At 37.3% G+C, this 27,477-nt stretch overlaps 1 protein-coding gene and 1 pseudogene across 1 annotated transcript; both read right to left on the bottom strand.

Annotated features, from left to right (window-relative positions):
• Positions 1-20,851: 20,851 nt before the first annotated feature.
• LOC145077364 (18S ribosomal RNA) lies at positions 20,852-21,454 on the bottom strand (annotated as a pseudogene).
• Positions 21,455-26,674: 5,220 nt separating this feature from the next.
• Positions 26,675-27,274, bottom strand: LOC145075765 (uncharacterized). The gene has a single exon (XM_079021888.1). The coding sequence runs from the start codon at positions 27,272-27,274 to the stop codon at positions 26,675-26,677; it is 600 nt and encodes a 199-aa protein (XP_078878014.1).
• Between the last annotated feature and the right edge of the window lie 203 nt (positions 27,275-27,477).

The following is a 27,477-nucleotide window of genomic DNA, read 5'->3' as shown; positions in this document are numbered from 1 at the left end:
AGGGATACACGTGGATCCTTCCAAAATCAAGGAGATCGAGAACTGGTCAGCACCAAGGAATCCTACATAAATCTGTCGATTCTTAGGCCTCGCTGGCTATTACCGAAGGTTCATCCACAACTTCTCCAAGATCGTCAAACCACTTACCATCCCGAATCAAAAGGGTGTAACCTTCAACTAGGAAGAGAAGCAAGAAACCACATTCCAAAAGTTAAAGCAAGCCCTGTGCAGTGTTGTCACACCCCCGAACCGTCAGAAAAACAACGGAGGAAACATCAGGGGGCGGCGACGTCATACGTAGTATCACAACAATCATATCATAGCAATCAAAGTAAACACAACCATTACATTACAATGTGAATATTTACATCTGTTTGAAAACATAGTTTGTACATAACATTTTATAATAAAAGATAAAGACGAGACTCCAAAAAAATGCTCCGTCTTCTCCAAAAGCTGGGAAGGTACCTGTCTATCGTTGTCCTGAGAATACAAGTGATTTCGAAAACATATCAGCATAAAGCTGGTGAGTTCATAAGCATGTTTTCGTATTGAAAACTAGCCACTGAATTTGTATAAATGTTTTCTTTACATTATAAGTAAATATCGTTTGTATCGAAAACCGTTGCTACCAAGTTCTGAAATATGTATGTGTGCTTACCAAGAGCATCCAATATTTTCTAACATGTTTGTTGGTTTCTTTATGAAAAGTACTTTTTGTTTGAAAACCTTGGCTACCACCAGTATGTAATGTATGATCGTTCGGAAACCCTGGTTACCACCAGTATGTATAGTAGTGTTATTGCTTAAAATAAAACTATAAAAGAAGGAAATCCCTTAAACAATGATTAGTTTATACTTATTGTGAGTCGTATAACCATACTAATATGACTAATGACCTGCTTGACGTTTCTTCACGCATCGCACGATTTCAAAATTTGTCACCCCAGGCGTGCCCGCCTAACTGTAGCTAACAGTTCAGGTGTGGGATTGTCGGTCCCGAATAGATCTATTCACAAATTTCACGCTCTCCCTCCAGGTGACTCTGGTTATACTACCGGAAAGGATTTATTGGTACCCCGAGGGGCAAAACGAAGATAGTTTGACAATCCTATATTAACTAGTTTACGTGTTTGTTCGGTTTTTCTTGAGTTCGAAATTGTTTGTAACGGTGTAGAGTGTAAATAATTATACATAAAATAATTATTTAGCATGACACTCTAGCTTTGTATTTGTAGTAATGGATAACTAAATCTGACATAGTTTATATGTTTGACTTGCATGAAGTTTGAATCTGTAAGACTGGTAATAAACCCCCAAACTATACCTATTATAGTTTGAATGGTTGTTACGTTCGTGTATGGTTTTGGAAACTATGCAATTATGATTAGAAAGCATCCCTTATACTCCGCATATTACAAAAGGGATAATTGTATCTAAATGTTTGATAGAAAACAATTGTGATTGCATCAGTTTTTAAGTTATGAGAACTTCTTTGTTTAGCTTGTACCCCCCCCCCCTGAAAACATGAAAAACTCGGAAAAGTGTAGGGGTATTGTGACATCCCCAATTTCATGGCCAGGACCGATTTGCTTATGCTTTGTTTTATAAATCAGAGTAATCGTTTAAAGAAAACGGTTGCGGAATTTGTTCCCAAAACAAAATATGATAAAACTTATCAAAACGTTTCTCAAAGAGAATGTATTTTCACTACATAATAAAACCTCGGGATGTCATGTTCCGATACAGACCAAAAGCATAAACAATATAAAATAGACCTTACAACAGTTATTTATAACTACTGATCTATAATCCAAAATCTTTCGTCAAGTCCACCAATTTATACTCTTTTGCCATTACCTGTAATGCAAAGAAAACTGAGTGGGTCAGGCTTGGGAGCCTGGTGAGCATATAGGGTTTTCAACCCACCATAATACATTTATTATATTCAATTATCAAACAATCAACCTAATTACCCATCCCCCATTATCTCCATTTATCTTAAGGATCTACCCTAAGAATCATCTATCCTTTATTCTTAAGGATTGACCTGAGGTATAGGCACGAAGTCACATCGTTGCCAGAGTTTACTTAATAGGCGCTAACTCCATAGTCACCAAGGTTTATACAATATGTGCTAACTCCATAGTCACCAAGGTTTATACAATAGGCGCTAACTCCATAGTCGCCAAGGTTTATACAATAGGCGCTAACTCCATAGTCACCAAGGTTTATACAATAGACGCTAACTCCATAGTCACCAACTATCCCATCTACCCATGTTCTACCCAACCTTTTCGTAGATACAAATACTTACACAGTTTAAATCATTTAACACATGTATAAAACATCAATCCTATGCCCATATCAAATAGACAAACAATATATATATAATCACATAACACGTATTTCATAGCAAATACTTCGCATTTATGTGTTAGAAGAAAGTGAATATGCATTCTCTCATATAAACAACAATATGTACACATAACACGTATTTCATATCAAATACTTTATAATTATGTGATAGAAGAAAGTGACTATACACTCACTTGATCAGAAGATGATTGGACAACACTACGGCTTGTAAAAGTAGTATTCTTCGGTAGATCTGGAAGATCTTCACAAAAACCGGGCTCCTCGCGGGAAGAGCTTTGGCTCAGGAATTGAACTTCTCGGGATCTTCGGGGCCTTGGGACTTGCTTTGGGGCTCGGGAATGATACCAGGGCTTCGGAATAATTCGTGCACGAAAAACGATGCAAAAACACGAGAGAAATGGAAGAAATGAGCAAAGAACTCGGCTGCCCTCGACATCCTTTTATAGGGGGCTGGAACTTCGATTTAAGCTGGGCATAAATCCTAGTTACGCTGGGCGTAACCTGGATAGGATCGCTGACTCCCCCCCCCCCCCTTCGGATAATATCAGTATTTTATAATTAAATTAAATATCAAAAATATTTAATAAACTTCAAAAATTCATATCTTCCTCATACGAACTCCGTTTTCGACGTTCTTTATATCTCCGCGTAGGTGAGACTACGCTCTACAACTTTCTTTTAGACTCCGTCGGCTAATTTTGAATTATTTTTATTATTTATTTTTAGTAGGCCGGGACAGGAAAACTCCGTTATAAATTCATAACTTCTTCATCCGACGTCCGTTTTCGCCTATCTTTTCATCGTTGCACTACAATTAACGAGATCTTCGATTCTAGTTTAGATTGTTTCGGCTAAAAATCGCTCTATCTCAAATCGAGTATTCGGGCTACATACTGCTAAGTCGAAACTTAGAAAAATCATAACTTACTCATACGAAGTCAGATTTAGACGTTCTTGTTATGCACGCTCACGGTTTAACGTATTCTACGAATTTCGTTTAGATTGCTAAGGCTAAATATCGTTCTAACGTAAATTCACTTTTTACATCGCGCTGTGTTGTGCCGATTTTGTCGCGAAACTTCGACAGGCCATAATTTCTTCGTTATAACTCGGATTTCGGCGTTCTTTATATGTATGGAATCCTTGTAACATATACTATAAATTAGTTAAGATTAATCATTCTAAATAATCTTTCATCAAAAAGTCATTTTTAACGCTTATCGTCTCTAAATTGACTAGCCCTGATCTACGGGCGTTACAGGTATGAACTCACAGTTTAACGTAGGATTCGAGTGTACGATCGATATGAGTGTTGAGTGTCACCGGATGTTCTGAATGCAATTGGACCCTATTAATCATATGGTAACACATATACGTATTAGATTAGGGTATTTCATGACTAATTATGACGGGAAACCACCCTAAGGTCTTGGAAATGCTTGTACTAAGTGTTCTAGGTTCCACACGTAGTGATCCTTGTAAGATTAAGGCCAAATATGAGCATTAGAGTGGGTGTATGGCCATCAAGGTGAGTGTGCGGCTACACACAGGGGTGCGCGGCCGTACAGGGGGTGTGTGCGGCCGTACACTCCTCATTAGTGCCCGAATTGTCGATTTTGAGGTGTTTTTGAGGCGTTCTTGTGCTAATACCAAGTCCTACTAGTAAATGAAGACCAAACTCTTCACTTTGGAGAGTTTTAGGGTGTGTGCGGTCACCTTATGAAGGTGTGCGGCTGCACTCCTTCCAAAGGATGAAGAACACGAAGAACACTATGAGTTTTAGGCTTAGATTTAGGTCTCTTACCACTATAACAAGCTGAATGGTGAAGTAGTTCATGTTTTTTAGACCTTAAGAGTGTTCTTGGATGAAGTTTTTAGAGAGAGAAAGTAGAGAGAGAGTAGTGTGAAACCAAAGAAGAAAAAGTGAATGAAATGGGGTTCTCTACTATATATATAGGGTCAGGTGTGTGGCTGGGGGAGTGTGTGTGACTGGGTGAGCGGCTGGCTGGCCGCACACACCTACTTTGGTGTGATTGGCTTGATTTTGAGATGCTACACACTTTCTATCTAGGTTTTACTAAGCATAAAGCACTCATATGGACCCAACATTTGCTAAAAGATGTTAAATCCGAGTTTAATATTGATTTACAGATCAATTTCACAGGATAAAAGTTTCGGGTTGTCACATCATCCTCCCCGTTAGAGGGAATTTTGTCCCGAAATTCAAGAATAAAGATACAGATCATGGATTTGGAAAGAGATGAGGGTACTTTTGTTTCATTCAATCCTTGCGCTCCCAAGTGAAATCAGGTCCCCGCTTGGCATTCCAGCGAAGCTTCACTATCGAAATGCGACTTTGCTTTGTTCGTTTGACCTCCCGGTCCATGATTTCGATTCTTTCTTCCACGAAGTTCAGGTTTTCGTTGATTTCAATTTCGTCAAGAGGGAATACAAGGGTTTCATCAGATAAGCACTTCTTAAGATTTGAAACATGGAAGACATGGTGAATGTTACCGAGTTCATGCGGTAAACTAAGTCTGTAGGCTACGGGACCAATCCTAGCAAGGATTTTGAATGGTCCTATGTACCTTGGATTTAGTTTTCCCCGTTTTCCAAAGCGTATCATGCCCTTCCATGGCGAGACCTTTAGCAGAACGCGGTCTCCGACCTGGAATTCCAAGGGTTTTCGTCGTTTATCGGCATAGCTCTTTTGTCGATCTCGAGAAGCCTTTAGTCGTTCCCAGATTTGTATGATCTTTTCGGTCATCTCGCGGATGATTTCTGGACCAGTGAGAGTGCTATCCGGGACTTGCCCCTTGGCTAGCTGCGTGTCACCCACCTCAGCCCAACACAGAGGGGATCTGCACTTGCGGTTAAAGAGGGCTTCGAAAGGCACAACCTTGATACTGGTATGATAACTATTGTTGTAAGAGAATTCAACCAAGGGCAAATGGGTGTCCCATGATTTACTGAAGTCGATGACGCATGCTCTCAACATGTCTTCCAAGGTCTGGATGGTTCTCTCACTCTGTCCATCTGTCTGAGGGTGATAAGTTGTACTCATATCCAACTTAGTTCCAAGAGCCTTCTGTAGGGACTGCCAAAATCTCGAAGTGAACCTGTTGTCTCGATTGGAGATGATAGATATAGGCTCTCCGTGCAGTCGAACTATTTTCTGGATGTAAATTCGTGTGATCCTTTCCATTTTGAAAGTTTCTTTGATTGGTAGGAAGTGAGCGGATTTTTTCAATCGATCGACTATTACCCAGATGGTGTCGTACCCACTCGGAGATTTGGGCAATTTGGTAATGAAATCCATGGTAATCCTCTCCCACTTCCACTCAGGTATCTCGGGCTGTTGAAGTAGACATGAGGGCTTCTGATATTCAACCTTTACTTTGGCGCAAGTCAGACACTTGCCCACGAAGGTAGAAATCTCGGCTTTCATGTTTGGACACCAATATAGTTTCTTGAGATCGCAATACATCTTATCCGATCCTAGGTGGACGGAGTATCTAGTCTTGTGAGCTTCGTTCATGACGACCCCTCTGTAACCATCGAACTTTGGAGTCCAGATTCGATTCATGAAATAGTAGACTCCATCTCCCTTGATCTCTAAGTTCTTTTTCATTCCTCTTAAGGCTTCATCCGCCACGTTCTCTGGTTTCAGGGCTTCCAACTGAGCTTCTCTAATTTGTGCGGGTAGATGGGAATGGATGGTCAGAACATACATTAAGGAAATCGACAAGATGGAAAAACTGACCAGAACATACATTAAGGAAATCGTGCGATTGCATGGCGTACCAATATCCATTATCTCCGACAAGGATAGTTGATTTACCTCATGGTTCTGGCAGTCACTCCGAAAATATCTGGGAACAAGGTTGGACATGAGTACAACCTACCACCCACAAACTAACGGGCATAGTGAGAGGACTATACCAACGCTAGAAGACATGTTGAAAGCATGTGTGATAGATTTTGGTAAAGCTTGGGATACCCATTTACCACTTATCAAATTCTCATACAATAATAGATATCATGCTAGCATCAAGGTTGCTCCATTCGAAGCCCTTTATGGCCGCAAGTGCAGATCACCGCTGTGCTGGTCTGAAGTAGGTGACACACAACTAGCTAAGGGACAAGTCCCTAGAATCACTCTCACTGGCCCCAAAATTATAAGGGAAGCGACAGAGAAGATTGTCCAAATTCGAGAACGATTAAAGGCTTCTAGAGACAGGCAAAAGAGTTATGCGGATAACAGACGGAAGCCCTTGAAATTCCAGGTCAGAGAACGGGTGCTGCTGAAGATCTCACCCTGAAAAGGTTTGATACATTTTGGAAAACGTGGGAAACTAAATCAAGGTATATCAGGCCGTTCGAGATCCTCGCCAGGATTGAGCCGGTAGCATACAAGCTTTGATTACCACAAGAACTCAAAAATGTACATCCTACCTTCCATGTGTCCAACTGAAAGAAGTGCTTGTCCGATGAGACTCTCGTCATCCCACTTGACGAGATTGAAAACAACAAGAGTCTCCACTTCGTAGAAGAACCGGTAGAACTCATGGACCGGGAGATCAAAAGAACAAAACAAAGTCGCATTCCCTTTGTGAAGGTCCGATGAAACTCTAAACGAGGACCCAAGTTCACTTGGGAACGCGAAGATCAGATGAAACTAAAATACTCACATCTTTTCCCCAGCCGTTGAAGCCCCAGTCGAAACGCTAATTTCAGGACGAAATTCCTTTTAACGGGGGGATGATGTGACAATTGTCAATTTCGAGGCAAGTCAATGAGTCAAACCGATAAGCTCATCTAGTGCTTGTATGATAGGTTTTACTCTATGTTTACTAATGTACAACTCTCTACCTTAATACAAAGTATCACTAGGAAGTTTCATATGTTAAGAAAATTCTAAACCCTAACCAGGGTGAGCGATGTAACGAATCTATAAAGTACTATTATGTACCCATCGGGGGATTAAGACACTCATAACAAAGCATAATGGGGTTTGCGAACCTTGCATTATGGGGACAAACACTAACAAAGGCTACAAACAAAATCTCTCCCACTCTATCTCTATCTCTCCCAAATCTCTCTCAAAATCACTCCCAATCTCTCTCAAACCTCTTAGTGATAAAAATCATGATTTTCGATGTTTTTATGAACATCCGTACCATCCCGAGCCTTCCCTTGGTCGAAAACAGCTTAAAACGGAAGAAAGAAGTCAAAAAGAGGGCTGAAGGTTCGCAGGGTACGGTTCAATATGAATTTAGTTTAGGTTTATACCTTTCTAATGACTACTTGCACATGTTCATACAATCTACGACGATTTTTACAAAACTGCCTTTCATTTCACAAACGATTTCGGACCAGTATGTGAATATGGACATTTTCACACTGTTTAGAGACCTCTAAAAATCATAATTAAAATTATGAACAAACTAGACATATTTTCTAAACTCTCAGAGTTTACGGGTCTATTTTTCGACTTACAATATTTTTTCTATGATTTTTATAAAAACAGTGACAGAAAAGTCAAAACTAGTAAAAATAGTTTATAAATTCCTTAACACTTTGTAACATGTTGAACAAAGTGTATAACCATGTTTAGCTACATCTTAATCGTATTTCATGTTAGTTTATCTTCATGAAACAAAATTAGATATTCATCATAAGGATTATTCATTCATTACAAACATATATGATAAGCTATAATAGGTATAGTTATTGTTAATTTGTTACACTACAAATACACTATGAAAGGTTTCCAATACACTACAAAAGGGGTTTTCATTTACTACAAACATATGGGATAAACTATAATAGGTATAGTTTATGGTACATTAACACTACAAACAAACTAAGGAAGGTTTCATTTACACTACAAAAAGGATTTTCAATCATACTACAAGTAAACTCGTTGAATCAAATTTGTGAGACGTCACTTCATTGTACTCTTTAGGGTATTGTTTAAATTCCTGTATTATAACCATAGTCTCCTATAGGGAGAGTGTGATACTTGTATATAGATCTATAGTGGGACTGACAATCCCGCACCTAAGCTGCACGCAACAGCTAGACCAGTAGGTCCGGGGTGACAAATGTCAAAACATTCTGACGCCCGAAGTATGCCGTAACAGGCTTACTATCTCAATTGCACAATTATAATAACTTATATAGGGAAACAACAACACATAAAGTTTACGGTAATTCTTACATTCGAAAGGGTTTTAATTATTTAAAACTGCCTACACTATTATAAGTATGGAAAAATACTTGTACATTTCGGTCTTTGGGTTTTAAGACTACAACTCATTTATAAGGAAAATATTGGATTTTTCTTGAACATACACTACATTTACAAAGAAAGGTTTTTCAATTCTACATACAAAAGCTTATGCACCCACTAACTTAATTGTTGACATTCTTTCAAAATTACTTGTATTCTCAGGTAATCAATGAAAACAGATAAATACCAACTTTTGAGGATGGAACGCTATGGCGTTAGACATACCATTTTATCATTATATTGTAATTGATTGTTGGGTCAAAAATATGGTTTATACGATTCTTTTCTAGGCAATTGGGTTTCCGTTCATATGATATGTATTTGAAGTTGTGTGTTCACGACCCAAGCGAGTGTTTACGGCTGTGAACTGGTTCACAGCCGTGAACCTGTTCACAACCCATGTTCCATATAAATTGATGTAAGGGTGAGGAGTGCAAGAGAAAAACAGAACGGCTAGAAAGGAGCTTAAGTGTGTGTACTGTAAGGTGTTCTAGAGAGGGAAAGTGAGAGAATGTGCAAGTGTGTGTGAATCTTGAGTTGGATCATAACTCTTATCATCAAGACATTGAAGATTCATCTTTTTCTTCTTCTCCTTATTCTTCATATTGATCTTGCATCATCCAATTGATTGGGATTCCGCACCACCAATTGGATATGAATGATACGTCAAGAAAATTTGGGACTTATAGTTGGTATCAGAGCTTGGTCTGTATCGATCATTTTGGCTAGATATGGAGCGTTTTTGATGTTATTTTTGACGGATTTTTGTGTTTTTGGATAGTTCTTGTCAAAATAGTGGGGGTTTGTTCTTTGCGTTTTTCATAAAAACGAGTTTCTGGTCGAGTTTTGGAGCAAAAAGAGGTGAAAAACGCTGTTTTTTCGCGATCCGAAGAAGCTTTCACGGCCACCGAAGCAGTGTTCACGGCCGAGAAGAAGGTATCACGGTCCTCGGAGCTTTCACGGTCCTTGGTGGGTTCACGGTTCGAGGTTCGTATACGACCGAGAAGCGTTCACGGCTCAACATTCTCGCACGTTCACGGTCTTCGCCTCGTTCACGGATCAGCAGCCTCGTTCTCGGCCTCGCACCTCGCAAGTGTTCGACCCAGCTTATATTTGGATCCCACCTTCGCATACGTGGACCTACAACAAATAAATTAAAAATTTTGTGGCTTGCTAAGATTCGAACTCACGCCACTTCATCAGCCCACCGTCTTACCATCTCATCTAGCAAGAAACTTGTTACAAGCTTTCGAAATTTAACTCAAATATTATACTTTCGCACCTAATTTCGCATTTTTAACATATTTTGCCCAAAATTCAATTTTTCAAATTTTCAATATCCATTTTCAACCAAAGAAAAATTAGTTTTTAATTTTTTACTTTGATTTTTGACTTTTGACTTTAACCTTCAAGTTTGACCTTTAACTTTAAACTTTGACTTTCTTGTTTAACTTTAAATTTTTTCAAATTTAGTTTTTCGGTTTAACTTTTTAAGTTTGACTTTTTAAATTTGACTTTTAAGGTTAACTTTTGATTTTTTAAGTCAAAGAGCAATTTTTTGATAAACAATGAGTTCTTCAAGCATCCCGGTAAATGAAGTTTCATGTACTCCATCTTGTGAAGCTACAATTAAATTTCTTCGTGAGCAAATTGAATTAATGAAGAGGGAGAACGAGGAACTTAAGTATTAGAGGTACACCCTTAGGAAAGGCCAGAAACCATTGAAAGAACAGTTAGAGGCCAAGACGAAGGACTTTAGGAAATTGCAGGATGAGTACAGTAACAAGTGTGTCAATTATAGATATCTTCAGAAAGAACTTGCTGTTGTAACTGAAGAACTTGGCACATTAAAGATCCGTTTTCAAAATGCTGATTTCTATTTTTAGAAATTCGACGTGTCAAGTGAAAAGGTTGAAACCATGATTGAAAAACAATTAAAGTTTAAGGATAATCAAACCAAAGGTCTAGGGTATAATAGTGTTCCACCTCCTTTTAATGACAACTATAACCCACCCCTTGAGACCAATGAGGAAGAAATGTTTGCTTAGTATGGCCAAACCCCTGTCCTAGCTTAAGTTAAGACTGAATCATCTGAGCCTACTGAGATTATTCCGGTGAATGCTTCTGATGCTTCTACTTCATGTGTAGGTAAAGTAGCAGAAGATGAGGACAAAGAGAACACTATTGAACAAAACAATGACTCATGGAACTCTGAATCTATTACTTCTAATTCTGTTACTCCTAACAAACCTGCTATTGAGAAATACAGACCACCAAAACAAGCGAAACCGACGGCTTGTTGTATGTATGCATGTGGGAACAACCAGAAGCGAGGTAAGGTTACACCACCAGGGGCAGAAAGAAACAATTCTTACATGAAGAAAAAGACATGCTTTCACTGTGGAACACTTGGACACATTGCCAGAAATTGTCCAAATCGCGCATACGTTCCCTACTACGCACAAGGATGGCAAAACGCACCAAGAGGGAGATTTTCAAAAAGAAGCCCTTCAAGGCCACAATCGCACAATGGTGATTGTTACGCGCAAAAGGCCAAGAATCAAAATCCCAAATTCAAGAAGGGAATGTCAACCAAGAAGTCCAATCCAAGAGATGCTTCAGTGACACCAAGAGTGGTTAGATCAAATTCATCTCGAAGATGGGCTTTAAGTTCAAAATCAAGTGTCGAGGCACCCATCTGAACGAACAAGAAATGGGTTAAACCCAACTATAGATGGGTACCAAAGGTTCAATCTCCCAAATCTTCTAATGATTCTAATATTTCTACATCTTTTGTTTGTGATAAGCAGGACATGTCATGGGTGAGAGTACCTTGCAAGGATGAAAAAAGTCGAACCAGTTTCAAAATGGATTGGGTTCCAAAGACAAACTAATCCCGCTCTGTGTCGGAACAGCTATGGAGGCATATTATCAGACTTCGGTTTGTAAATAGTGGTTGTTCCAGGCACATGATAGGAGACATCTCTCAACTGTACAAGACTCAAAAATTTGTTTAAGAGTATGTGTCCTTACGGGAAAGGAAAAAATGAGAGGATCACACATGGGGTTTTGTGCTTAACGATGTGAAGAATTTTCGGATCTGTTATGAGATTATGCGTGTTGTTCTTAGACCTTCTGGATGCAAATTCAATCGGTGACTTACAGTTTGAGTTTTCTTCTCGATACTCCTGATTTTTTCTCTTACATTGATTCATTTAAAAGACAATTTTTTTAATTTCCTTATGTGTATTTATTTAGTAGGTATTAATTGGGAAGTGATATGAAGTCTAGTGCCAAAGGGCAATTTATGATGCGTGTAATGCACTAAACCAAATTATCTAGACTCTATGCTCAATGTGCTGGTAGGCACAAAGGATTCAAAAGGACTAGACTTAGATTGAGAATAAAAGGACTTGACAGTATGGACTTAGATAGTTCTATTTGGATTGACCATATGACGCTTGGATAGATTGAACAGTGAGATAAACATGAGAACCTGCAGGATACACTAAAAATTAATTATCTAGAACTATGGCTTAACATTTCCTTGATGTATGGACTCATGTCCTTAATTCTGGTACTGATAGGGCGACTGGGGGGTTCTGATAAAGTAGGTCTGTAGGAAATTATTTTCTTACTTTCTATCTGTCAGTCATATGCTGCATCCTCGACGTGATTGGAACTTATCTGACCTGGAATGCAACATATGCAACTCTATCTCTATGCATACCCTTATATATGCAATTCTTTCTATCTGTTAGCCATATGTTGTCCCCTCTACGTGATCGGAAGATCCGACCAGGGACACAACATATGCACCCTACTATCTCTCTAACCCTTTATCTATGTTAGTCATATGTTGTTCCCTCTGCGTGATTGGAAGACATCCGACATGGGATACAACATATGCACTTCTATATCTGACTTCTTTCTTAATGATTGAGTACTCACCTAAAGTAAGTAGTGCTTTGGAAGTTCTTGATTATTGGGGTATGTCGGGAAGTGAGGAACACGTTCTAGTGCATCTAAAATTGAACCATTTACTAGGTCGTCTGTAGATCTCGCCGCTTAATTTAAGTCGACAATAATATCCTTGGTCGTCATCAGCTAAATGGTCTATTTAGGAATATAGGTGCAATGTCCTGTCACTTATAATCTGTCCAATTTGTCAAATATCCTTTATGTTTAAGTGGACCACAATACCGGTGGTTGACCAGATCTAGACATGCAGGCGTGTGCTGATAAACGACATTGAATTGTCTGACAACTTTGATCCCAAATATTTTTGTTTTTGTTAAATTTTTTCATAGTTTTCCTCTATGCACAAATTTAGGGGGAGAATTAAAAATTTTAATAATCAAACAAAAAATAAAAAAAATCCAAAAATACTTTTGTTTCTGTTTTTTTTTTTATAAAAATATGAAAAAAAATGTATTGTGAGCTAAGTTTTCTTTTAGTTTTGTTTTTATCTCAAATTTTCTTTGTCTTGAAAAGTGAATTCAGATGTAGATGAGACTCATGGAGATTGTATCGAGATTTTCTGAGCCAAGGCTTCCTACGTGATCATCGAAGAATTCTCATTCGAAGGAACAAGAAATGAAGATTATTCTTTCAACATTCAATCTTTCAACCCCAGAAGCCAGGTGAATCTAACTTGAAGATTATGTGACAGATTGCATTGAAGCCTCCTCAATCAATTTGTTGCTATCTATGAACTTGCTGAAGTGATCCAGAAGATTAGCTCTCTCTGTTGTTCTCTCTGAAGTTTCTCAAGTTGAAAGTGCCATTTTCCAAGAATCTATACATGAAGCCTCCTCACCCAACGTTCGTTCAAAGTCAAATCTTGAAGAAAATCCCATCTGTTCAAGATGAATTCATTCAGCTAGAAGATTCAAGTTCATTTTGAAGCTGTGAAGAAATCGAATATAAACGTTGAAGCCAAGCTTCCAATGAAGATTGACAAGAAAAGTCAGCTACTTTTTAGGGGGAGTTTGTTGGGTCAATTAGAAAATAAATCTATAAACCAAGGGGGAGATTGTTGGGTCAAAATATGGTTTATACTTTGCTTTTCTTGGCAATTGGGTTTTCGTTCATGTAATATGTGTTTGCAGTTGTATGTTCACGGCCCAAGTGGGTGTTTACGGCCGTGAACCTGTTCACGACCCATGTTCCATATAAATAGATGTAAGGGTGAGGAGTGCAGGATAAAAATGGAACGACTAGAAAGGAGCTTAAGTGTATGTACTCTAAGGTGTTCTAAAGAGAGAAAGTGAGAGAAGGTGCAAGTGTGTGTGAATCTTGTGTTGGATCATAACTCTTATCATTAATACATTGAAGATTCATCTTATTCTTCTTCTCTTTCTTCTTCATATTGATCTTGTATCATCCAATTGATTGAGATTCCGCACCATCAATTGGATCTGATTGATACATCAAGCAAATTTGGGACTTATATCGATTTTGAAACATGTAACTTTTTCGATTATATTTATAATGGTTGAATTTACTTTGTCCACTATTATACTCATTGTTATGATACTATACATGAAGTCCTCCACCCCCGGACGTTTTCGCCATCATTTGTTTGGGGTTGTGACAATTATGCCCCTTGAATGGAATTAGTGGTTCCATTGTTTATTATTAGTAATCATAGCCTTTTCATGGAGTACTCTTTGTATAACCAAAATCTCTCCTTCATGAGTTTGAATCTATCTTTAAGATATAAGATTGGTGTGTAACACCCTATTTCGAGTCGATTCAGAATTTGGGGTCGTGACCCGAAGATCAAGTATTATAAGGCTTAGGGCTTTAGTCTTTGTGCTTTTGGGAAATAGAGGTTTAGACCCATTTGTATGTGGGTAATGTAGATTACGGGATCCAAGAGTTTGGTTGGTGCTTTAGAGTCAAAGGGTAAAATGGGAAAAGTGGTGTTTTAGATTTCTTTTATGAATTAAGTATTTTAGTTCGATGTGTTTTAAGTCAAAAGTAATTAGATAAGGTTGTAGAGATCCTCAACACATTTTCGTGGATATACAGATCATCGAAATCAGAGTTCTAATGAAGCAGTTATGACCGTTTGAAGTTAGGGAGATTTTGGGTTAATCTGCGTATGTTGGGCGTACTCAACATGTACACTGGGCGTACTAGGCATGCATGGAGTACACTGGGCATACCTGGAGTACGTTGGGAATACGCGATCAGTGCCCAAGCCCTATTTTTGTTGTTTAATCCCTATTTAAACTCATTAACTTCCCCAAACCTATTCCATTCTCAACCTCCACCTCTCCAGCACCCGCCCTTGAAACCCTAACCCTAGCTTAAGCCTTGTGAGCAAAAAGAATGTGTTTTCAAGTGCTTTGGAGTGCTCTTGGTGCATCTTGGAGAATAATGAGCTCATTGGAGAAGTGATGGTTGCAATGGAGCTTGTAGATCCAGACCTTATTCACCTTGATCTTTCTTCTGGAGGTATAGAGTTTGAATCTTGATGATGAAGTTGTTAGATCTAGCTAGTACTGGGTGTTATGAGCTTTTTGTAACATTAAGTGCATAAAGTTTAGATCTTGAAAGTCTGTGACCTTATTATGGATAAAGTTGGAAACTTTAACCATCTAAACATCATATTGATTCATATATGAAGGTTAGAGACTTGGACTTGATGGATTAAGTTGAAAAAGATGCACTTTTGGTCCCTTTGAGACTTAAAGACTAGATCTTGTTTGTTAGGACCATTCTAATGGATAAAGTTGGAAACTTTATCCATTATAGAGTCATCAAGAACCATAAAAATGTAACCTTGGTCCCTAGTTTTCCTCCATGCATGGTCTTGGATGTCTTAATGGGTTAAGAAGTTATGGTTTTTGGATGTTGAAGACTTAATAGCCATGTAAGACCATAAAGTTGGAAACTTTATGGTTAAGGATATGATTTGAGGGTTAGATCTGGACTTTGGATGAAAGAGCTTAAAGGATTAAGCTCTTAATGGATTGGGAGGATAGCAGTCGCGTATGTTGGGCGTACCAAAGGGTACGTTGTGCGTACGTGGTCAGCCCCTCGACTTCTGGTCAAGGCGTAGTATGCCACGCGTATGTGTTGAGTACGCCAAACGTATTCAATTGAGTTGACTCGGTCGACTCGGTTGAATTTTGATTTTGACCAAGTTTAACCTAAGGGCATTTTGGGTATTTTGATTTATAGTTTGATATTTGGGTTCCTGTTAATTGTATAGGTGACTGGTAGATTTTAGAGCAGTTATCGGTGCAACTATTCTTTCAGACTGTGAGGTGAGTCTCTTTACTGTACTTGTGGGTAAAAGGCACCAATGTCGGCCCACTGGATTATGTTTGTAGGATAATGGTTGTCTTTGTGACACTTGTTGGTATGCATTTATGTGCTTGTTGTCTTCGTGACTTATGCTTATATGTTTTTATACTTACGTATGTGGGGTGAAACGGACCCGGGGGTTGAAAACTACCCCGACATAGCTACAAGTTGTTATATAGAGTCATTATGGACCCTAGGTTGATACAAACCCTAGGGTTGATACGGACCCGACACAGCTATAAGTTGTTATATAGAGTCGTTATGGACTCGGGGTTGATACAGACCCGACACATATTTGTATATATGTGGTATGCGGTATTTTGGGGAACTCACTAAGTTATGTGCTTAGGATTCCATATTTATGATTTCAGGTACTTTCAGTTCAAAAGTGTAGGGTCCGATGTGACTACACAACATCCCCCAGAGTTTTCTGCATTGGCAATTAATGATTTTACTCTAATGTTTAAATAATATATTGACTTTGATCCGTTTTGGAACAACTCGTTTGTATGATCTGTTGTTTTAAAAATGAAAATTTTACCTTAGATTTTCGGGACGTTACATGGTGTCTCCTCTCCTTCTCGGCCATTATGACAATGTACCCTCAACCTATTTTAAGTCATACTCTTTGGTTTGAACATTCAACTTGAAGATGTACCTAAGACTTAACATTTAAAATATTTCTCCGTTGGTGCATTAAAAGCATAACCTTTACATTTGTATTGCTTTGTTGAGCTATCACGTTTTAAAGGTTTTTTTTTCTTTATGGAATGGATTCTTGAAAGAACTATCCTTTATTAGTAATTGGGAGTTGGCCTTTCTACTTTATTATTTTTAGACAAAATTGCAAGTTTGGTTCCTGTGGTATGTCAAAAATTGGATGTTTAGTACACAATTTTTTGGAGTTGCACCACTGGTCTAAAAAGTGAATTCTATTGTAGGTTTGGTCCAAAGATTTTTGGACAAACTTAAAATGACTGATTTACCCTTCATATTTAGTTTTCTTATTTTTCTTTTATCGTATACATTTAAAAAAATGACAAAAAAGAAAATACCACCCACCCACCCACACACTTTCTCTCTCTCTCTCTCTCTCTCTCTATATATATATATATATATATATATATATATATATATATATATATATATATATCTCCCCCCTCTCTCTCTCTCACCAAGAAGAAATTTATCAAGCCCCACCCTCTCTCCTTAACCGTTTCCAGTTACCCAAATGCTCAAACTCATCAATCGTGTTTTCAAACCCAACCCACGTGGATCAAAACTTGTATGATCCGTTACTTCCATCAAACCTCCATCTACAACCTTCGTTCTTCAGAAAATTTCTTCATTCTCTACACACATTGAAAAATTGAAAAACATACACTCACACACAATGAAGAACAGTGTAAACCCATTTGAAATTAGAATCCTTCTATTGGATGTTTTTCCCTCGATTGGTGTGCTTCACGAACCAAATCCCAATCCCGCCCCTTCTAAATCCCTCTATTTCGACTAAGAAATAAAAAATAGAGAGCTTATATTTGGATCTGAAACATATGCTGAGTTTGTTCAAGAACTATCGATTTTTGAAAAATGGAGGAGGTGATTTTCTGGGTTTGTTCAAGAACTATCAATTTCTGAAAATCCCAGATGGATGATTAATCAAAACTTCCCCATTTTTCGTTGGATGGATCAAAACATCAACCAAAAAATCAATGAAAAGAAACATCTCTTTAATTTTCTCTATAGAAATACCCTCAAAAACCTAGATCTCGTTCTAGCTGGACATTTATGGTGTTTTTTACCTCCATAGAGATGAGACGCACATATCATCCTTCAGGCGGTGGAATCGAGCAACCAATGACATCGACCAAGAGGTTTCTGACAAGAACATAAGGGCTTTCGATGATGGTGGTATTTTTCTGATAAATGCTTACTTTTCAGATCCATCATTCGCCAAAAAAGATAAAACCCATATCTTGAAGTCTCGAATCATTCATCACACTTCTCCATTGGATTTTGATATGTTTTGTGTGAAAAGGTGAGATTAATGGTGGTGGTGCGCTCTTGAAAGTGGTTTTTTTATGCGTTGAAATCAATTCCCTTTGAAGTATGTATGTGTTGTTGAATTTCGAACGATATATATATATATATATATATATATATATATATATATATATATATAGAGAGAGAGAGAGAGAGAGAGAGAGAGAGGGTGTGGGTGGTATTTTCTTTTTGTCTTTTCTTTTAATTTATGCAATAAAAGAAAATTAGGAAAACAAATAATGAAGGGTAAATCAGTCATTTTAAGTTTTTTCAAAAATATTTGGACCAAACCTGCAATAGAATTCACTTTTTGGACCAGTTGTGAAACTCCAAAACGTGCAACTCCAAAACATTTTGGACCAAACATCCAATATTTGACATACCATAGGGACCAAACTTGCAATTTTGTCTTATTTTTAGCATGCTTTTTGATTTTAGAAGGTAACTTACACACCCTTTCAAAGGATCGATAAGGTTGCAATTCTAGCTTCTCCAAATGTTTCTCGGTACAATCCACCCATGTATCGGGGTAGATTTTTTTCTCTTTTTTCTCTTGAATTTCACTTCGTAACACAACTTGCTTGAATTCACTCGTTATGGCATCTCCTTTGCGGCCTACCAGATTTATGTCTACATGTATAACCCTCGAGAACCACACTTTCATGCCCTCAAGGGCATTATGCGCTACATCAACGACATTATCGATCACATAATTTGACTTTATGCCTCCCTCACTATAACTCTCACAACTTATTCGAACGTGAATCAGGGGTGTTAGGTCACTTGTCGATCCGACTTCGATTTTTGGGGCCTTCCTTGGTGACAACCTAGTGTTGTGGTTGTCTAAATGGAAATACACTGTTTCCCGAGCATTGAGACTGAGTATTCGGGCGTCTTCAATGTTGTCGCTGTAATAGCTTATTTGTGTAACCTTTTTCGAGAGCTTCATGCCCCCTTACACACTGCCACCCTTATTTAATGCAAAAACGTCAGTGTTATATACATGACAACTAACTAGGTTTAGCACTAACGGACCAACACTACTAGAAAATTGAAAGGTTACCTACAAGCTATTGTGTTGGTATTTAGTAGGAAACATCGATTAGCCACAAAGTTGAAACAAAATTGGTTTGTTGGAAAAAGAGTTGTGGGAAACAAAGTTCCTACAAAATTCCAACAAAATCTCTAATAAATTTCCAGCAGATAATTTTGTAGGAACTTTCCAACAATGCTTCTTGACACAATTTTTCCTACAGATTTCCTACAACTCTTTCTTTTTCCTAGAGACATCCTACAGTCCATTCCAACAAACTTCCAACGGTTTTGTTTTTCAAAAAAGTTTAATTTGATGCATTTTTCTGTAGATATTGTGTTGGTAATAATGCAATTTTTTTTAAAAAAAATCTATAAAATACAAAGTAAACAAAAGTATTCCAGAATTTGTTTGCAGATATTGTACAATAACTAAAAAATCAAATACAAATTTATACAATAGGCATTTTTAACCACAATAATATTCAACATATATAAAAACAATTCAATACAATTTCATTCTTTAACAAAATGATAGATATTAACAAATATCTAATACATCACTAAAATGAAAACTACTATCGAATTCTACACCAAAACAGTTAAATTTTTGTACTTCACCAATATGTTTTACGAAAAGTTAACAACAATAAAACTAAAATGAATTTCCAAGAGGATTACCAAATTGACCCACTAGTTGAGCCACTGTTGGTCCATTCTTTCTTGTTTTTGTTGCTTCAAAATTATCTCATTCTCAACATTTTCAAGTTGGCTTCGTAATTCCTTAACCTAAAAAAATCATATGTAATTAGCAAACAAACAACATATATCAACATGCTTTATCCATTATAGCAACATACAAAAAAGATTATTCAATAAAAGTAATTAATGCATCTAGAGATCAAGACTTTTGTTACAATAGGCGTTACTTATTTACGGTAAGATGTTCATAGCAGAAGGCAATCACCTCTTGCAATATTAAAAGCAGCATAATAATGAATTTTACCAATCTTTTTTGCATAAACATGTGAGGTACTACAATTGTTAATAGTTGTAAGTTGCATAAAGTGTTAAATTAGTTTTGCATGTGACGTAATTAAAATAGGATGAACAATTGACAAACCTGATGAATATCACACACACATGATCACTTTTTCGATAGCTTTTGCTTAAGTGCTTTTCTAGCAGTAGACACTTCACCGGTTCCCATTATGAACAACATTTTTGGGCTGTGTAAATACGTTATTATAAAAAATATCACCATGAGATTGCCAAATCCACTTTAGTATAGAAATTAAAAAATTTCATCTTCTTTTACAATATGCTATATAGCTAGATAACATGCATATTTTTTTTCTAAATATAAATATGTATATCTAACTTTGCAGATTTCTTAATTATGTATGGATGATATTATTGCATCTATTTCACCACATTCCATTACGAAGTGCTTTGTATCCATGAGAACTATGTCTTGATACTTGCTTATCACTTTTTGCAACAGCAGCAAACACTTTTATAATAGATAAAAATATAAAAGTACTTATGAATACATGACAACAGCACAACATGTCATCAAATTTCATGTGTAAATCAAACACCATCGGCATTCTGCAACAATCACATTGGACACTTTGGCAGCAACCATTTACACTGTATAAATCATGAAGAAACATAATATTTAATATCCATTCAACCAATATGTTTTGCAACCATTAAACCTATCAAAAGCATAAACATCGTAAATTACCAGTCAAACTAGGTTATACAAAAAAAGTATACATATCAAGTAACCTGGACTAGAGAGACAGAATGTCAAGCGAGATAGTTTTCAAAGAAATTGCAAGTTTCCTATTTCAAGCTCAATTCGTGAACACAAAATTAGGTTGGGGTTCCAACCCAAAGTCCAACTACGAGCTTTTTAACTGCAACAACTTAAATATATGCTATTGGAGCTGGAATTACCGCGGCTGCTAGCGCTAAACTTGCCCTCCAATGGATCCTCGTTAAGGGATTTAGATTGTACTCATTCCAATTACCAGATTCGAATGAGCCCGGTATTGTTATTTATTGTAACTACCTCCCCGTTTTAGGATTGGTTAATTTGCACGCCTGCTACCTTCCTTGGATGTGGTAGCCGTTTCTCAGGCTCCCTCTCCGGAATCGAACCCTAATTCTCCGTCACCCGTCACCACCATAGTAGGCCATTATCCTACCATCGAAAGTTGATAGGGCAAAAATTTGAATGATGCGTCGCCGGTACGAGGGCCGTGCGATCCGTCGAGTTAGAGGGGGTCGGAGATGAACATTGTTATTGAGATGCGAAGGAATTATAACGAATTATGTAGGGTCGTTTTTTGGTATATGGCAATAACTAAGCTGACATGAGAGATCGATGAATGACGAAGGTAAATTCCCAAGTTGCCCAATTTCAAACCCTAGACGACGGTTGGAGCTTAGGTCTGTGGGATTTGGGGGGGGGGGGGGGGGGGGGGGGGTTGACACCTCCACGCGGGGGAAGAAGTGGGAGGCGGGCGTGCGAGTGAAACCAAAAACCTAGCAAAATTTTTGGGGGAAACTGGACTAAGGGCGTGTTCGGCACGAAGCGTTTGGAAGCGTTTGAGAGCTTCTAGCTTCTAGCGTTTGACCAAATGCTCCATTTTGAACAAAAAAATCTTGTTTGACACTACAAGCTTGTAGCGTTTAGTTTAAACAAAACGCTCCAAATCCAAATGCTACTTCATGTAACATTTAACAAAATGCTACAAGCTACAAGCTACCCGCTAACAACTAATTTTGCCGAACACGCCTTAAATCTAAATTTTGGAGCGAGATGAAATTTTGAAGTTCCGTCGGAATGTCGTAGGAAATTACCGACAAAATTTTAGAAACAAATTATATAAAACAATAATTAAAAAAGAAAACGAAGTATAATAGATATGAGGAAGAAACAAAAACGTAAATCAACAACTTTTTATATAAAAAACTATTAACTAAATTACAATTATAAATATAAATGACAATTAATCATGCAATATTTATTGATAGGCAATACAATTAACGAAGCGTTTATAAAAAAGTATACTTTATAAAACTATAACAATTTAAATAAGGAAGACGCTTAAAGCATAATATCTTTCAAAATATTAATTTACATTCAAACAACACTTTGAAATAAGTTAAAATTAAAAAACTTATCAAAAATGGTTTATTACCATTTACCGGTATCAAACTAAAATAACCGAAAACCCTTAAAAACGCTTATTATGGATAGCAAAATCATAAAATGTAATAAACTAGTAAACATTTTAAATAATCAATCCCAACGGAGTATATATTATCTTTCAAATTTCTATCATATAATAGCGTATGTCTAATATTTTTCTAATTAACACATTTCAAAATCTATAGGTGTTATAACGAGAATATAATGAACGGATCTAGAAAAACTTGGAAAACACTAAATAGGAATATAAATGTATGGTTTGCCAATTAATTACATTTTCCGAAAGAAAACAATTCAATGAGGTGAAGTTATTCATTGAAAAAAAACTATATGTCGTCTCTTGCATTGATCTATTTGAAAATTCCAAAATAAAAATGGAACTATAGATAGTAACAAGCATGTAGTTTATAAAAATGCCATGCAAATGGAATTTATATATGTTGATGAATATGCACCATCTAGAAGTGGATGTGCCATCCTTGGAGGTAGATGCGCGACTCCATGATCAAGGTGTACTACATGTGTTCCTTACGAGCCATGATATCCCTTGATGAGCTACTCATGGATAACGCTCATGGACGATGCTCATCATGGCCTTCCTCTTGTCATGAAGTGGAAACCAAGCCGAACCTTTTCTTCATTAAACTCCATGCCACGTCGTGATCATCAACCCTCCACGTTGTGGCATGTGGTTTCTCCCAAAAATCACACCTTAGACTCCTTTAAATCTTTAATTGTCCCAATGCAGAAAACAAGTGTTACATTATGGAAGATGCACATCGATGATGCTCATGGAAGATGCTCATCAATGATGCTCAAGGAAGATGCTCATTGATGATGCTCACGTAAGATGCTTATCGATATGCTCATGGAAGATTCTCATCGATGATGCTCGTGGTTGAAGCTCTTGAGTTTGAATGTTACAGAAGCTACTACATGACGGATTAGGATTGGTTGACACCATTTATTGGTGTATGGGGTTTTCCCAAACCTTGAATTCAAAATTTAGAGATAAAATAGAAGAGATTATACCTATCAAGATTTTGATTCCTCTTTCCTTTGCTTGGATGCTCAAATCTTGTCTTGAATCAATTTGTAACGTCCGTAAATTCGGGCTAGTCAATTTAGAGATAATAAACGTTAGAAATGACTTTTTGATAGAAGATTATTTAGTATAAATAATCTTAACCAAAGTTATAGTATATGTCACAAGGATTCCGTACATATAAAGAACGCTGAAATTCGACTTATAAAGAAGAAGTTATGACATGTTGAAGTTTTGCGATTAAACTAATACAACTCTGCGTAACGTAAAAAATGATTTTTTTTATAAACTACTTTTTAGCCTTAGAAACCTAACCAAAAGTCGTATTATACGCTAAACCGAGAGCGTGCACATATAGAACGTCTAAATCTGACTTCGTTTGAGGAAGTTATGATTTTTCTAAGATTTTGCATTGCAGTATACAACTCGGAAATCGAATTTTAGATCAATCGATTTTTTGCCGACACAACCCAAACGAGAACTGAATATCTCGTTAATAAGAGCTCAACAGTATAAAGACAGTCGAAAGCGGACGTCGGAAAGCCCCGAGAAGAAGAGCTTTCGGCTAAGAAGTTCTGCCCGCAGAGAGCCCGGTTTCTCGCTAAACCACCTGTAAGTTAAGTTATGCTCACCGTACCTTAAGTATACCTTATGTTTAAGTGCATTATCATTATTATAAACCATGCATAGAAAATATTTATAAGTGATTCCAAGTCGTTATACTGATTGATCTACTTACGGGGATGATGTCTAGGCTGGATTTAGTGAGGTGTTTAAAATGAGATTTCCAAACAGTATACTTCGTATACCGGACGGACCCTACCTTCAATATGATCCAACCTGGTTGTTCCTTACTTGATAAATCGTGAAGTAGACTTTGATTCAGTGATGAATCTAGACTAACAATTAGTCGCATTAAATATTATACTAAAACTTTGTGGTAATGATACTAGGTTTCGTCTAACGGAAAGACATGCAATTGCTAGGAGCGAAGCGCTGCCAGAATTTCGAGTCACCACTTTATAAAATTCGTATCAACTAATGATATGATTATCCTTTGATGATTTAACTATATAAATCATCTTTTATTTATTTAATTTTTAAATTAATGAGCCCAATCTTATATTTTAAATGTTGCAATCATCTACCCCTTAAAAAGTTTCATCCTCACAATCCCTGCTAAAAATTAATAATACGTCATTAGGGGTTACCTCCTCGACACTTTTACCCATTTTTTCTTTTTGATATTTTAACAAAATACTTTAACAATGATATCTAATATTTTAAGACATATAGTCTCATCATGTTCCAACAAAGTTTAAGGCATGTAAAAAGCTTTATCGGGTTCGCTCAACCTTTAAGTCAACATATATATATCCGGAGGGCTGTTGGGACCATGATGGAAAATAAGTTAGGACAGCTCTCGCCAGGTAAGTCCCTCGTTCGGAAGTCGTATGGTACGATTGTGTAAGGCTATAGGCCTCATCCACCAGATGGAAATCTGGTATATCGATCATTTAGAAGGTCAATATGAGACCAAGTTGGTCTCGGCTACAACATAAATATAACTATGGGACAACAAGATGAGCTTGAGGTGGTGCTAGAGTTTGGGACTCGTGTTAGGAGTCGCCTTGTGATTAAGTGGATATGTTAAGTCACTTGATGCATGGATTAAATAATCTCAGAGTAATTGATTTGACCCTGCTGTGCAACTCTCGTTTTAGTCTAACCGTTGTAGGAATGAGTCTTTTACTCGAAGGATTATCTAAGCCTTTTATCAAGTGAAAAGTTTTCGGAAGCAAGAAATGTTCAATGATTCTGTTTTCAGTGGAAACAACAAGATAATCATGGGTTGGAAGCGTTATGATCGGTTGGAATTTGAAGCGGAGTTGAGGTGACAATGATTCAGAGTGGGTTGTTTATCGGGGAGTCAGACATGGTTTTAGGATATCGGATTTCGGGCAGAGTAGTAATGGTTGTTCTCCAGTGGTGAGTGCTAATGTGGTAAGATTCGTTCGTCGATAACCCTGCTAAGGCTGGGTTTGGTTATAGTTTTGGAATGTTGTTGTATGCTTGGGTTGTTTCCTCTATCCTCATATAGGTAGTGGATGTATTGTCCAAGTTATCTGGAGTAGATTGAAGATAGTAAGGAGCGATTTCGAGTATGAAATCTAATTTAAGTGGGGGAGAGTTGTAACATTCGTTTTTTCCAGAACGAATCGTATTAGGGTTTCAAGGAGTTAAATGTTGGATTTTAGAGGAAAAAGGATCCTCACGACGTGAGATGAGCTGCATGAAGATTTTTTCCAGGACTGAGCTCACGATGTGAATAATAAAGAGCTCACGACGTGAGGAGCGATACACCCCAAGCCCATGATCTTTTAGAGTTTCCTTCCTATTTAAGCATCTCTAACCTCATTTTAGGGTTTCTTATCAGCCCCAAACCCTCTTTCACCTCAGAAAAACCCTAGTGCCCGTCCTTGCTTGATCTTTGGTGGTTTTGGAGTTTTTATTGGATTGAAAGAAGGAGGAAAGAAGAAGAAGAAGGTGGTCTTGTATTGTGGCTTGCAAGGAATCATCGTCTACACCACCTTACATTGTTTCTGGACCATTAAGGTGTCGAGCACCCATCTTTTAGACCATAAGGTGTGGGCAACTAGATGTAACACCATTTTGGTGCCACATCATCAATGGTGTTATAACACCAAGTGAGGAAATGGGCAACATGTTGTATCTTGTTATGACACCAACTTTTTTTTTTTCCATTTTATAATTTATTTTTTATTTATTTCGATTTTTTTAAATTGAGACAAATATTTTTTAAATATAAAAAATAAATAAAACATAATGTTTAAAATTATAAAAAACAATTAAAATTTTTTAAAGATTAAAATTAACATAAAGACTAAATTACACATAATATCCAAAAACAAAAAAAGAAATAACATCCAAATTCAAAAAAAAAAAAAATACAACGCTATTCGTTATCGTTATTGTTACCATAGAAGATATAATCCGCCAAGTACTCTCGAAGTTGTCTGTGTTTATTTGCGTCCTGAATGTCAACAACGCGATGCAAATAATCTGCTGTTCCTGGTTGAAACTGAATGTGTCTGGGCTCCGTTGGGATATAGTGTGCAATATTTCGCCCTTTATCTTCTACTACCATGTTATGCATTATGATACATACATACATGATATATCGTAAAGTTTGTAAATCCAATGATCGTGCTGCATGTTCGACTATATGCCACTTCGCCTTTAGCACTCCAAAAGCACGTTCCACATCCTTACGTGCTCATTCTTGTTTTCTCTTAAAAAAATTGTCTCGTTATTCAACTGGGTGGCGGAATGTCTTCACGAATGTGGAATACTGAGGATATATTCCGTCTGTAAGGTAATACCCACATTTGTATTCGTTTCCATTCACCGTGAAAGGAGCATCCGGGGCTTTTCCATTCAAAAGATCGTCGAATATTGGCGACTGATCAAGAACGTTGACATCGTTGTTGGAACCCGCAACCCCAAAAAATGCATGCAAAATCCATAAATCTTGAGAAGCGACAGCCTCTAACACCAACGAAGGTGATCCGTGATGACCACTTGCATATTGCCCTTTCCAGGCTACCGGACAATTTTTCCATTTCCAATGTATGCAATCAATGCTTCCAATCATTCTGGGAAACCCATGGCGTTCTTCATGCGCCACATACAATTCTTGCAAATCATGCAACGAAGGTTTCCGCAAATACACGTCTCCAAAAGTTTCAACAACACCCCTTGACAATGTATACAAACTCTCTCTTGCGGTTCTTTCGGACATTCTCATATAGTCGTCCATGGTGTCGGGTGACTCCCTCATAGCCATCAAATGAATGGTCGCAACACATTTCTGCAACGTTGTAAACCCCCCGTCTACCTCTAGCATCATATCTTAATTGAAAAAATTCGTACCTAAACATAAATTAAATACAGTTTAAAAATATATTGCATATGTTGTAAAATTAGAGAAACATGTAGTACATTTTTATTTATTTTGTATAAAAATATAGTAAACAAACGATACCGGCTTTCCAAGGCGTTGGCGATTCGTAAGAACACATCCCTACTCAAACGAAATCTTCTTTTGAAGTC

The sequence above is a fragment of the Lactuca serriola genome, chromosome 9 (genome assembly GCF_051521515.1).
Source record: "Lactuca serriola cultivar US96UC23 chromosome 9, Lser_US96UC23_V15, whole genome shotgun sequence".
Lineage (NCBI taxonomy): Eukaryota > Viridiplantae > Streptophyta > Magnoliopsida > Asterales > Asteraceae > Lactuca > Lactuca serriola.
This window is presented reverse-complemented; position numbering and strand designations above follow the sequence as displayed.